At 43.7% G+C, this 13,124-nt stretch overlaps 2 protein-coding genes across 18 annotated transcripts in view; one reads left to right on the top strand and one right to left on the bottom strand.

Annotated features, from left to right (window-relative positions):
- arhgap23a (Rho GTPase activating protein 23a) overlaps positions 1 to 10,142 on the top strand; it is a 69,979-nt gene extending 59,837 nt beyond the window's left edge. For 16 of the 17 annotated variants that reach the window (XM_082529898.1, XM_082529896.1, XM_082529906.1 and 13 more), the window contains 10 exons: positions 10 to 128; positions 227 to 379; positions 1,020 to 1,098; positions 1,198 to 1,271; positions 1,373 to 1,462; positions 1,554 to 1,679; positions 1,776 to 1,817; positions 2,547 to 2,640; positions 6,253 to 6,284; positions 6,369 to 10,142. In XM_082529898.1, the coding sequence (XP_082386024.1) occupies positions 10 to 128; positions 227 to 379; positions 1,020 to 1,098; positions 1,198 to 1,271; positions 1,373 to 1,462; positions 1,554 to 1,679; positions 1,776 to 1,817; positions 2,547 to 2,640; positions 6,253 to 6,284; positions 6,369 to 7,811 (2,252 nt within the window). In that variant the 3' untranslated portion in view covers positions 7,812 to 10,142. Of the gene's footprint in view, positions 1 to 9; positions 129 to 226; positions 380 to 1,019; positions 1,099 to 1,197; positions 1,272 to 1,372; positions 1,463 to 1,553; positions 1,680 to 1,775; positions 1,818 to 2,546; positions 2,641 to 3,179; positions 3,205 to 6,252; positions 6,285 to 6,368 lie in introns of all 17 variants that reach the window. The other variant, XM_082529900.1, reaches the window with a different exon arrangement.
- A 1,064-nt stretch (positions 10,143 to 11,206) lies between these two features.
- Positions 11,207 to 13,124, bottom strand: hexim1 (HEXIM P-TEFb complex subunit 1). The gene has a single exon (XM_082529091.1). It carries the CDS (start codon positions 12,771 to 12,773, stop codon positions 11,694 to 11,696), a length of 1,080 nt encoding a protein of 359 aa, XP_082385217.1. The 5' UTR covers positions 12,774 to 13,124; the 3' UTR covers positions 11,207 to 11,693.

The following is a 13,124-nucleotide window of genomic DNA, read 5'->3' as shown; positions in this document are numbered from 1 at the left end:
TGCCTACAGATGAGAGCAGCCCTCCCAAGTCTCCATGGGGAATTAACATCATGAAGAAAGCAAAGAAAGCTGGGCCCAAAGCTTTCGGTGTGAGGCTGGAGGAATGTCAACCTGGTACAAATAACAAGGTTAGCCACACTGACCTCTGTCACCACCTGAATGCGGTAAAACTGTTTTCCTTTTCCTTATTTTCTGTGATCACACGTTTCCGTGTCTCCTTCTGCAGTTCGTTCCAATGATTGTGGAGATCTGCTGTGGCCTCGTGGAGGAGATGGGTCTGGAATACACCGGCATTTACCGAGTCCCAGGGAATAACGCCATGGTGTCGCTGCTCCAGGAGCAGCTCAACAAGGGCGTGGACATCAACCCTGCAGAGGAGGTGCAGAAATATAAATATACATTCAGTCGTGTAAAAAAAAAAAAAAAAGTGCAGCCTCTTTCATTTCTGAGATTTTACATATCAGCACATAAAAAAATCATCTGGTGCTTCGTAGGTCTTAAAATAGCCTGTAAACGCAACCTCAGATGAACCTCAGTGCTGTAATTTATTTAGCAAAAAATAAGCCAAAATCCAGAAGCAGTAAGTACACACTTATTGCTTCACAGGTGCCAGGTGCTGCTAATTGAATGCACTTGATAAACTGATCATTAGCAAGTTTGAGCGCCTCGTTTCCAAACAATTTGAAGTCTGTTATTGTCCAAGAGGTAGAAATGGAAAACCTTCAAGAGTCTTTCCAAAGATTGTTTGAAAAGATTCCAGGAAATTCCTCGATAACAATGTGAGAGGCTTCTAAAGTCATGCAGAAAACCATAACTTAAAGTTATTGCTCCTGAATGTGTTTCTACAAGCCTGCTGAATCATTGGGATCTGCTTTTTTTTTTTTTACATGATCATAGAAGGCAAGAATACTGTCGATCCTCAAAGAGAGGAAAAAAAGAAACAATTAACTGGCACTTTTAGTACAAAAGGTGATTGGTAACGATATCTGAGTCGTCTCTGTGTGCTCTGTCGTCTGCAGAAGTGGCAGGACCTCAATGTCGTCAGTAGCTTACTCAAATCCTTCTTCAGGAAACTCCCAGAGCCACTCTTCACCAACGGTGAGACCAACAGGTTCCAACATGCCATCGCAAAACATCGCTATGCAGCCTAATCACACAGCTTCATCTGACTTTTTATATCTTCTCATATCTTAACAGACAAGTACAACGACTTCATCGATGCCAATCGGATGGAAAATGCATCCGACAGACTGAAGACCATGAAGAAGTTGGTACGTGTTTACCCGCTTGGGTTAAGTGCGCGCAGAAGTCGGGCAGGTTAAACAGGTTTACGGTTTTGATGTTTCACTCTGTTTTCCTTTCATTTGTACAGATCCGCGACCTCCCAGATCATTATTACCACACTCTCAAGTTCCTGGTTGGTCACCTGAAGACTGTAGCCGACAACTCGGATAAAAACAAGGTGGGATAAAGGGAATTTGTAAATGCGGACGAAATGTATCACTGTTAAGTATTTGGTATTAATGCCATCAATATGTTCCTGGCGTCTCTAGATGGAGCCTCGTAACTTGGCTCTCGTGTTTGGGCCGACGCTGGTTCGGACGTCTGAGGACAACATGAAAGACATGGTCACTCACATGCCCGACCGCTACAAGATCGTAGAAACGCTCATACAACACGTGAGAGATGCAAACGCGCACGAACAGTATAAATCACTTACATCCTTAATAGTATCCAAGTCATGCTCAGTATTTCTTTCTCCGGCTTTCTTGCAGTGCACCTGGTTTTTCACTGACGAGCTAGACAAGGATGAGAAGGTATGCTTTCAAAGGCAATGATAGATGCTGCAACTGACAAAAAAAAAGTGCAGAATGTTTGGCACAAAGTTGCAAACGTCACTGCAAATAACTGCAAAGCAGCTCTGCGAAAGAATCTCTATTGCTCTAGAAAATGACAGGAAAAAAAGAAAATCCATTATTGCGGGAATTTGAAACATTGTATCCAACATTTTAAGAAAAATGACTGGTTGAGTGAAGAGTCACATCATTCATTATTTCTTTTTATTTGGTCATTTAATATTTATGATTTTTCTTTTCATGATGTAATGGAGCTCTCTGACAAACCCAACAAGTCACTCTGCTGTTTGGTGGCGACATTTAATTTTTAATCTTTGTGAAATTGGAAATTGTTGAGACATGCATTCAAAAGCAAATCATTCAAGACTTATTGACCTTTCTAGGAATCTTCTTCCAGTTTCAGTAACTAATATTTCCCTAATGATAATTGTCTCATAAGTATGCAGCAGCCGCTACACTTGATCTCCAGAAATGGAGCTGAATTAATGATAGCTGCATTTGAGCTCTTGGCCTAGGGATTGAGATGCTAGCCACGTCCCCAATTTGAGTCTGTCTCACTCTGTTCTTCATTTGATGTCATGTACTGCCCATAATAAAGACATAAAAGGCCCCTAAAACTACGGCGGATACTTAACAGTTTATGGATGCAATGCTCCGAGTTTTTAAAGTAAATCTACCCCGTCCCTGCAGACACCAGTGGACACGGAGGACGTGCAGCCCGCCCCCAACATCGACCACCTGCTCTCCAACATCGGCAGGACCGCTCTGCTCGGCGAAGCCTCGGGTGAGCACGCTGTTTACAGCTCCGCCTTTCTGTGACGAGCCGCACCAGTAGCACTCAGTTAGAATTAGTAAACGCGAAACGAATGCTGCTGCTTTTCATTTAAAGCTGGAAGTAGGTAATTCCTCACTTGTGTGTTGAATGTTGTGCGGCCAGGTTTGTCTAAAACAAGACAACAGTAATACATTTATAAATATTAAAAGAAACCAATGATCACCGAAGTTCCACTGAGAGGTTTTTACAATTAATCTGAAGGAATATATTTCTAGGACTAACAGATTGTGTTTGCTTAAAGGCAGTTGATAGAATTCCTGGCCTGATTCAGAATTCTCCTTGGAAGTTTGTCCCAGTTTAAAGTATGATTTCCCTACTTTCCAACAGAACTGGAAAGCAGCTCAAGGAATGAACATCCGTTAGCAGTTTGAGTGTTTCGGTGTTTGATAGTGTGCCTTTACTTCTCTTCTTTCTGCTGACCTCTTTTTTCCCCTCCATGTTGCTCACCTTTCACTTTCTCTGTACATTTCTGCATTTCTTTCTCTCAGCTGAGCCTGTGGAGCAGCCACTGCGGTAGGATGGCACTGTTTGTGTGTGTGAGTGTGTGTGCAACCAAATCAGTGCACCATACTGTGAAAGTAATAATAATGGGTGTGAGAGAGTGTGTGTGTGTGTGTGTTAGCGGTGGTGATGGTTTGTGTCTCCATGGTCTCCATTACCCTCCTGAAAGTCAGCGTCTCCCTCTTAGCGTCAGACTGAAGTCTCTGTAAAAACATGTCACTTCAATGTCGGCCCCAGTCTGACTAATGAATTAATGGATGACTGGATGCTCTCTGAGTGTTAAAGCTGCTTTATCTGACACCGGAGTGTAAACTGTGCTCTGTCACTGAGAGACAACTCCTTCACTGGTGGCCTGTGCCTTGCCGAGCACTGCGCTGCACTCATCCTACAGGCAATTTCGGTCTGTGTGGCCCCATCGTAAAAATCCTAACATCACTTCTGCCTGTAAAGGGACTCTGCATGGTGCTGTTTCATTGTTTCATTATCCCTTCAAAAGAAAATATTTTGTGTAAAAGCTTCAAGATGGCAGCTGGAAGCTCCCTCCTTGTAGCCAAAGTGAGTGCAGACGTAACAGGAAGTCTGTTTAGCTTGGGGTGGACTCACAGGGACGTGTCCTCTCATGTATTATCGGCACAGTGTGAACTAGGAATGTCTAATGTGGCACTGGTATATATGGTAACAAGCGAAGCATCTCATATTATTATCTTTTAAAAAGAATATATGCAAAATAAGGTTATAAGGAAAATTACATTCACAGTTTGTTCCGTACTTGCTTGTCAAACTGTAAAGTTGCTATGTAGAGCAACATATAACTGTATTTGAGTCAGGACTACTATAGTCTGTTCTGAGGTTTCCTAACAGCCAGCCTGCATACAAGCAGGAAGAGCAGCAGACCTGGCTTCAGTTGCAAAGGATGTGATACTCATATAGTCAAACACATTGCAAAAAGAACAGCTGGGGTGGAGATGGGTTGCAAAGCGGCTTAAATTATGCGCCTTATATGAGATTTGCCTAGAAATGTATCAGCTGATGTAGGCTTGAGATCAGTTAATCTGCCAGGGCTGCACTTGAGCTTCACTTTGCCTTACCCCTGAGATCTAAGTTATCATCAGTGATGATCCTAGCTTTCACTTGAACCCTGTGCTACTAGAATGTCTTTTCAGTCAAGGCCAAAGAGAAATCCCAATTTTTTCCAAAAAGTACTTTTTGCTTGTCTCCAAACATAGGGTTAGGGTTCAAAGGTCGGACTGGGATCATCACCAGTGATGGTATGGAGAGAATACTCAAGTATCCTACCCATCAAATTCATATTTAACATGTGTAATATCCTAATAACGTATACCAAATCTATACTAATCAACAGAATTATACAGACGAAAACAAAAAAAATGTTCAAGAAGAAACAACAGAAATCCTGCGATCCTCACATTAGAAAAGTTCAGATGAAAACGATTCAAAAGGGTCGTCTGTTAATATTTAATTGTTTCTGTCTATAAAGTCCGCTCATAGCTGTCGCCATAGTTAACTTAAGAGGCCAGATTTTCAATAATAGAACTCAGGTGTTGTTGGTTTTATGGGTGATTTACAAAAGTTGTTTTCAAAATCCAGGCGCAGTCGGTTCATTTCTTACTTTGCTCTCTAATTGTAAATAGTGACAGTAGTTTCTTTATATGCTAAAGCCAGTTTGGGCTGGCATAATGCGTTAGTAATGCGTTAGTAATGCATTAGTAATGCATTAGTAAAAACTGTGTTGGTCCTATGTGTATCAGAATTGTAGTGGGTAAGTGATGTTAGTGTAGCAGTAAGAAAGGCTGTGTCACATTTTGAATGTCATCACTAGCTTTCTAGTAAACAAGAGAACTTCTCTAAGCTGAGCAGAAAATACACTGACGTGGTCATTACTGCTGAGTCCCTGAGAAACAGCTCCATCCAGAAAACCTTACCAACCCTCCCCGGTTTCTCAAGAGATTTGGGTGTTCCCTTTACTACGATACATGAAAGACAAATCCAGGGCTTCATTCCTGCATTCATTTGTGAGGATTGCGTTTCTTTTCGTACTGCTTCTTTCACTGACCGATGCCATCCGTGTTTTTCGTGATGTCATCAGTGTGTGCCGTGATTTTTCTAATGAGGTTTCTCCTCCAACACCAAACCCTGCTTCCCCCCCCCCCAATCATTGTTTTCCCTGAACACAACTCCAGTGTGTGATTCAGTGTTTTTGTCCTTGTTATGGTCCGAGGCCACAGAGGAAAACAAGTTCCTTTAAAAATCCATCACAGGAATTGGAGATACAACTGCAGCTGCACTGCTCACTGCAGAATAAACCGTTGTATAGAGATGCAATTGTGATTTTTTTTTTTTTTTTTTCATTTAAGGTTAAGGAGCAGAACATCACATGCATAAATTGAATCCAATCAAAACTGTTCAATCTGCATCTGCCAGGTCATTGTCGACCCCTTTATAGGCGCTTAGTTAACTTGCACTCTTTTAACAAAATGTTCCTCTACAAGAAAATAGAGTCTAATGCTGTCAAAATGTATTAGACCTTATAGGAAATCTAACATCTTCTTGTTTATGAAAATGGTTTCCTATTTGTTATGTGACCAAACAAAACTAACCCTAACCCCAGACAGGTTGCCATGACCTCGGCATTAGGAGGTTAATCTGAGTCCCTGAAGCATCCATCACCATAAAAACAGCACAGAATGAACCACTGCCTGCAACATGTGAAGTACTGATTAAACTTTTTGCAGTTTTCTGAGAATAAACACAATTTTATCCAAAAATTAGCCGCACGTTAAGACGCAATGTCCCAGGCGGTGTTGTCCACTTTGCACCTGATGGAAAACAACCTGCTTCATAGCAAAATCAGCATTAAAGTCTGTAGGAACATACAGGGAGCAGTGCAGGAGCAGTTATTTTATTTATTGTTGTTTTTTTCCTTTTAAAAATAAGTGATGATCACAGCAACTCCCTCTGTGTCTTCCACCGTGACTGTTCTGGCCTTTTGTTTACTTCGTCCGTTCTGACCCACAAATGTCTCCATTTCCTTTTCCCCAGATTCAACCAACAGTGATTCAGCGAAATCAAAGGTAACCTCCCCTCACATGAAGCAAGCCTGATTGTCCAACCTCCTGCACGCACAGATTCAGCAGTAATATTTCCTGCTTTTTCAGGGGTCATGGGGGTCAAAGAAGGACCTCACAGCCAAGGAATTCCTGGCTCTGTCCATCATGTCAGCGGTTACTGGCCGCAAACGCAGGAAGCGCCATAACGCCCGCCGCGTGGGCAGCAGCACCGACGACGACTCTGAGCATGAGCCGATCAAAGCTGGACATTTAGGGGCAGGAGAGGAAGAGGAGGTGGAGTCGCCAGTAGGAGACACTGCTCCTCGAGCAGAGGGAGAGGAGGATGATGACGAAGAGGAAGAAGAGGACGAGGAGGAGGAGGATGAGGAAGTTGCAGAGAGCGGAGTGAAAGAGGAGCGACAAGAGGAGCCGGCCGTTAAACCCAATCGGTTGTCCTGTAAAGTGGAAGAGGAGGCGGGAGGAAGGCAGGCAGCCATGTTAAACGAGGAGGAGGAGGTGCAGGCGGAGGTGAAGGGGCCTCAGTGGCGAGCTCCAGAGGATGCTCGCTCTATAGTTTCAGGTTACTCCACCCTCTCTACTTTAGGGCGGAGCTTGGGATCTGAGGGGAGGGGGGACGATGCTGATGATGAACACAGCGAGCTGGTGAGCGAGACAGATAATGAGAGCGGCTTCGCCTCGCGCTCTCTTACACAGGAGAGACCCGATAAACACCCGGCGCCACCTGTAAACACGCAGCTGCTGGCGCCGCCGCGAAGCTTTCTCTACACACACTACAAAAGCCCCACTCTGTCAACCAGTAACATTCTCACCCCACCCACTTCCCTCACACAGAGACCAGACTCCACAGAGAGGAGCGACGGAGGGGCCCGCTCCACCACACCTTCTTCCTCCTCCTTCTCGTCCTCCTCCACCACTCACAGACTGCACTCGCGGCCTTCCTTTAACTCCCACAAGCTGATCCAGTGCGACACTCTGGCCAGGAGGAAGCTGAAGTCTGAGAAAAACAAGACTCGCTCCCTGGACCTGATGGAGTCTCCCGAGGGCACGGCTCCATCCGAGGGCTCCGGCTCAGGAACGGAAGGTGCACCCACAGCAAAGAGGGATACCTCCAGAACCAACACTTCCTCAGGCAGCAGCCAGGAGAGTCTGCGCCCAGCCCGACCCAAGCCTGCCGTGCTGCCCAGCGAGGCCGCTTCCTTCACTCCGACCGGCCCGGGCGGGAAGTCGCTGGCTGATCAGGTCCGCGCCCGACTGCTAGGCTCAGCTGACAACCTGCACCGCGTCGGACTGCGGAAACCACCGTCACCCGAGACGCGCAGGAAGAAGCGGGCTTGGCGCAGACACACTGTGGTGGCTTCCCCAACTGAGATGTCCGATAAGAGACCCCAGCTGATTGTCAGCGATTTCCCCTTATCTCCTAACAATCAAAACCAGGTCAAAACACAAGGGCTGCCTCGGGATGCAGAAGGTCTTGACCAAGGACCGGCTACACGTCAAGCACCCACCTCCAATTTCCACCAGTACCTTTGAACCCTGACCCCAACCACCGCTCCAAGAAAAGAGGCCAAAGCTGCTGATTCTCAGTTTGTGCGTAAGGATGGGGGAGTGGATGTCCAGCTGAGCTGCTGACGGCCTGCAGGTCAGTAAACTGGCAGCAGTGCAAACGGGGATGTGGTTGGTGGACAGGTGAAAAACGGCCCACCTTATTTGTTGTTGTTGTTGTTGTTGTTTTTTTTTTTACTTTTCATTGAGCTCCATTTGCATGGCAGGGTGCGTTCCAGTGTTGCCAAAGCTTTCATTTTCTTTTTCCTTTAAGTGTGCTCTTATAGAAATGATAGGACAGAGACACAAACAGACGTCATCACGGTCGACGTAAGAGCCAAGAATTCTGATTCGTGTAACAACTGAGCATCCCTCGTCTTCTCTTCCTTCCTGTCTGGATCACAGATGACGTAAATTAAAAGTTTAATCGACCAGACGAGGATGCTGAAATGCAGCTTCTACAGTTATTAAAAAAAAATTTAAAAAATCATATAAAACCATTTCAGGAGGGCAAACAACTGATTCTTCATATCAGTCTTCCTAACGTTTCCCCTCTGACCATTCACACTGTAAAACTCCACCAAACTTCAGCTCACATGAAATGCAGTTGTCTCCCTCTACTTGTTAATAATGTTTATGTGTGTTTGCCCAAAAATATTTGTGACCATGTCTAAACGTGCAGGTGTTTGTGTTAAACGATTTTTGTAACATTTGTACAAAGCCTTGTTAAGTTAACCCTGTAAATATAAATATTATGTTATAATATTTGTTTGTACTTTTTTTTTTTTTTAGGTCTTTTTTTTAAGGTTTACAAAAGTGCAAATAAGTGCACAGTTGTTTTTTTTGTTTGGTTTTGTTTTCAAGATGTTACTTGAAATGTTTCCCTTAATATATTATTTGTTTTTGTTTTATATTCAATATATATATATATATTAAATATATATATTTTGTATTAAAGTAAAAATTTATTGCAATTTCACCTCTTGGGTGTACCTGTTTAAAGGAGACGAGATAAACACGACTAAACGTATTCCTTATTTCCTCATAGATGGCCTTTCTGATTCACAGCACTGTGCAGGAAACCTTTATCTCACGAGATAAGTCTTATAATAAAGATTATCTCGTGGCTAGTTACACAAAATGTACACAACACTCTGTAGTAACAACATGTAGCAAGTTCTGAATTTTAATCAGGTAATTATTATGTGATATCGGACAGTTTGCAGACAGCTGATCATGCCGCCAGGGCTTCAAGTCTGGCATTACTGAGCATTGCCTCAACAGATCAGCTCATATTCACTGAACACAGGAGCTCAAAAGAAGATGCCTGACAGTGTTTAACAGACTGGTGTAGGATTTTTTTTTTTTTTTTTGGTGTTTTCAGCACACAAGGTCAGGTTCTAATAAATCTTCCCTGAGTGGGGAAATGGTACGTTGGAGGAAATGAAAAAAGAAGAACAAGAGTCTGTTGTTTCTGTCTCGTCTTGACCGCAGAACCAATTTGCAGTAGCGAAAAAAACACGACCCGAGCGAGAGGTGCAAATTCAGAAGTCACAAAAGGCTTGCTTGTTTCCCTGCGACCAAATAATAACCCAGTGAAAGAGAAGAAGAATGATAATAATAAATAGGTTCTAGTCTCGTCTTACCTCAAGGTTTTTTCTACAAGTGCCTGATTTCTGGAATGTGTTTTTGTTCTGCAGTGCCATGCTCGGTTCTTATCCTTCCATTTCCTTTTGTTATTTCTGGGTCTCCTCCCCTCCTCTGCTGTGGTTGACGGTATAATTGAGGCACTGACCCAAAGATGTGTAGATTAAATACAAGCAGTCTAACAGAGAGGCTGTACAAAACAAAATAAAAGAAAGAAAAGTAAAGCACACTTCAAGCCAAGGACACTTCTATGCACTCCCTTTGCCTTTAACAGAGGAGGGGAAAAGCATAGTATTCTCTCAGCTGCTTCTTTTGTTTTTTTAACAAACTGAGGTCACCTCTCTATGCCTAATAATCCACAGTGTGTGAATAAGGTACACCTAACACACCCCCACCCTACAACTGCATTAGGTCATGCCAGACAGCATCCAGTTTCCTAAAGATGAACAAAAACCTCATCAAAGGGAAACGTCGACAGTCTGAAATGTGATTTTACCTTTTGTGTCGTTGTTGTATTTTAAAAGCGTTTCTTTTTTTTGTACATACTATCTTAATATGTAACATATTGTATTGTGTACATTTGGAATTGCTTTCGAGTATGACTAATATGAAAAATGACTGGACTAAAAGAAAAAAACAAATAAAAAAACATGGTTGTCCGCCTGAACTCATTTCCCTCGTGGCTGTGTGCTTAAAAGCAGGTTATATGATGTAAATAAACAGAACTATGTTTAAAAAAAAATGTGTTTGCGTTTGTGACTTTTGTGTGTGCGCAAAACACATTTTTTACAGTGGAGATGTGCCTCACATTTTGCAGCGCGGGCATCTTAAAATAGGAGCTGACTGGCTCCCCCTAGAGGCTTGAAGAGGAATAAGACATAAAGGGAAACGGAATCTGGAGTGTTGAGGGTCTTTATTTTAATTTATGGGAATGTTTAAATATTTATGGATTCTGTGAGTAGTAGCTATAATAATGGGATTCTATTAAAACGGATGACCCCACCAAAGTAAAGACACACTTTTCATCACATTCTTAGGCTTTGCAAATGAGCAGCACTTCTCACATGATCAGTAACCAACCTTGTCTGCATGGCTGTCCACAGGCTCTTCAGGAACAAGTCTCACCACTCGCCAGACATTTTGGAACCCCCTTTAGGCATTTATTTGCAAGATATTTCTAAATTAACTTAATAAAAATTTAAGTTACACCTCTACCACTATCTACCCTGCTACATAATTATCCCATCGATTGCAAAACAAATCTCTGGGTGCCATGTCTCTTTGTATCAGGCCTGCCTAAACTTGTGAAGTTACTAATTTTAACTGGGGGCGGGGTGTAAATATATATTATGTGATTGGTAGCTGTAATGATGAGAAAATTCATTATCAAGTCAGAATAAAGACACGATTTTCTGCAGATCCTTGACTTGCAAAAATAATAACCACAGTGTGTCTGTATTACAACCTAGAAAATTTAGTAAAATAAACAATAAAATCCCACTTGCATGTCTTCCTGTATACCTCCGAGTGGACTAAGCTTTCATAAAGAGCATCTCATCCATATCCCATCCCCCCTTCTCATGTAGTCTTCCATTCAGAGGCCACTGATGCCTTGTGTCTGGCCCATATCGGAATCCTTGCAAGAAATCTAACCAAAGCCACTGACAGCAGCTCCTAGCTGCAGCTTCCTGTGTTTGAGGACAGGCTGAACAACACATGGCAGTCTGATTCAGAACTTCAATTTTTATATTATTTTATTGGAACTAAAAGGTTAACACACAACTGTTAAAATGTTCACGCTGAAGTCTTTTTTTTTTTTTTTTTTTGCAAAAAAGTATCTGAAAGGATGGCCCAATTAGCTGCAAGTTCTTCTTGTTCAGTTTCTGGAGGGGGGAGAAAAATAATCCGACATACAATATTTGCTCTTAAAATTAAAAACAGAACAGTTTATGTCAATGGATACCTACAAAGTTGAGCAGAGGAACAAACGGAAATTTCTTTTCAAATACCTCTTTATAAAAAAAGGAAAAAAAGAAATCAAATTTGAAATATTTACAATTCTCCTTGAAAACAATAACCGAATGGGACATTAACAGCTCAAATAGAAAGTGAAACGTCAAATATTTACTTATTTTGTCCAGGTGACAAACTGCTTACAGAAAAACTTATGATAAATTCTTTTAAAAATGCAGTAGTCCCATGTTTTACCTTATCCAAAGGATTTTAATTTGTAGCGACCTGGCCCCTGTCCTTGCTGGGCTGGCTCTTCAGGAGCAGCTCCATGTTTTGGGCTTTCAGTCTCTCCAGTTCCTTCTCCATCTCTTTGACCCGGACCGAGCAGTTCTGACCCCCGGGCTCCACGGCGCGTCTCAGCCGGTTGTTCTCCTCCTCCAACCGGGACATGCACTTCTCCAGCTCCAGGTACTCCTTGACCAGCTCCTGCTTGGTCATATTCTGCAGGCTCTCGACGTGATACATCTCGTAGGTCTCGGAAAAGTCTCTTTGGAGGAACTCTCCACCCGCGTTCCCGGGCCTCCCGATGCCATCGCTGCCCCCGCCGCTGCCGTCATCGTAGTCCTGGTCCTCGTTTTCCAAGACCTCATCCTCGCTGCCAGTGTCCTCCATGCAAACCCCGACCCCAGAAGGCCGCCTGACCCCCATCTGGGTGTTGAGGTCGGGTTCCTCTCGGTCGTGCTCGTCCATCAGGAACTGAGTTGTGTTGTAAGGGGCAACCGGGAGCCCTTTGGCGAACATTTCCTCTCTTATGCGCGAAGCTCTGGCAGTCTCCTTCTCTTCTAGGGCTTTCTTTTCCTCCCAGGAAAGTTTGTTATACGGCTTCCAGTGGCGCTTCTTCTTGGAGGTCCTGCGCCTGTGCCTTTTCTTGCCTAGACGCGCATCTAAGCCCGTATCAGAGTCGATGTGCAAACTATCCACTTGTACCTGCAGCCGTCTGTCTTGGGCGTTTTTTCCCTGTGTGGTGTGGTGGTCTCCTGTCGCTCCTTGGATGCTGCGTTTCTGATGAGGCTGAGTTGAAATCGGGCACTTCTGGACCTCGTTTCCGGCTGCTAACCCAGGGCACACCTCCCTCTGCCCGCCTTTCATTTGCCGTAACTTGTCTGTGTTGATATCCTCGCAGTTCTCCGCCCGCTGCTCCTGCTTATGCTCGCTCTGTCGCCCCCTGTCGCCGTTTTGTGGTCCATCATGGTTTCTAGCTGGGAGATGCTCCAACGCGTCTCCACTGCTCCCACCTGAAGGGCTGGCTGAAGTTTTCAGGTGATGGGTCGTCTCCTCTGGCTCAGTCATCCTGGTGTTCCGCTCCTATGGCTCCACTTTAGCACATTTTTAGATGATATTCATGCTCCCGTGACTGAGTTTTAAAGTTCGTTAAAAAGACGTTAATTTGAACAAAAATATTCTACAATCTCGCGCAATCAATAAAGAAACTTTTGAGATTGTTTGCGTTTGTAAACAAACGCGCGCAAAGTAAAAGTAAACTTCCGAACAGTAAACACTTGTTACTCCTCCAAGGGTTTGTCAGAGCAACTGTCGCTAACTACCATTAACTGTTTCGATGCTGTCAGAGTTATCGTTAACCCGGAGACAGCGTTCCGCCGTCACAACAGTGTCCAGTGTGCCGCTCAAGAAGAGGGAGCT

This window comes from Aulonocara stuartgranti, assembly GCF_965226115.1.
Source record: "Aulonocara stuartgranti genome assembly, chromosome: 4".
Classification (NCBI taxonomy): Eukaryota; Metazoa; Chordata; class Actinopteri; order Cichliformes; family Cichlidae; genus Aulonocara; species Aulonocara stuartgranti.
This window is presented reverse-complemented; position numbering and strand designations above follow the sequence as displayed.

What these genes read in the sequence shown, in the direction of transcription:
- hexim1 (XM_082529091.1), bottom strand. Translation starts at nt 12,773, where the DNA reads ATGACTGAGCCAGAGGAGACGACCCATCACCTGAAAACTTCAGCCAGC.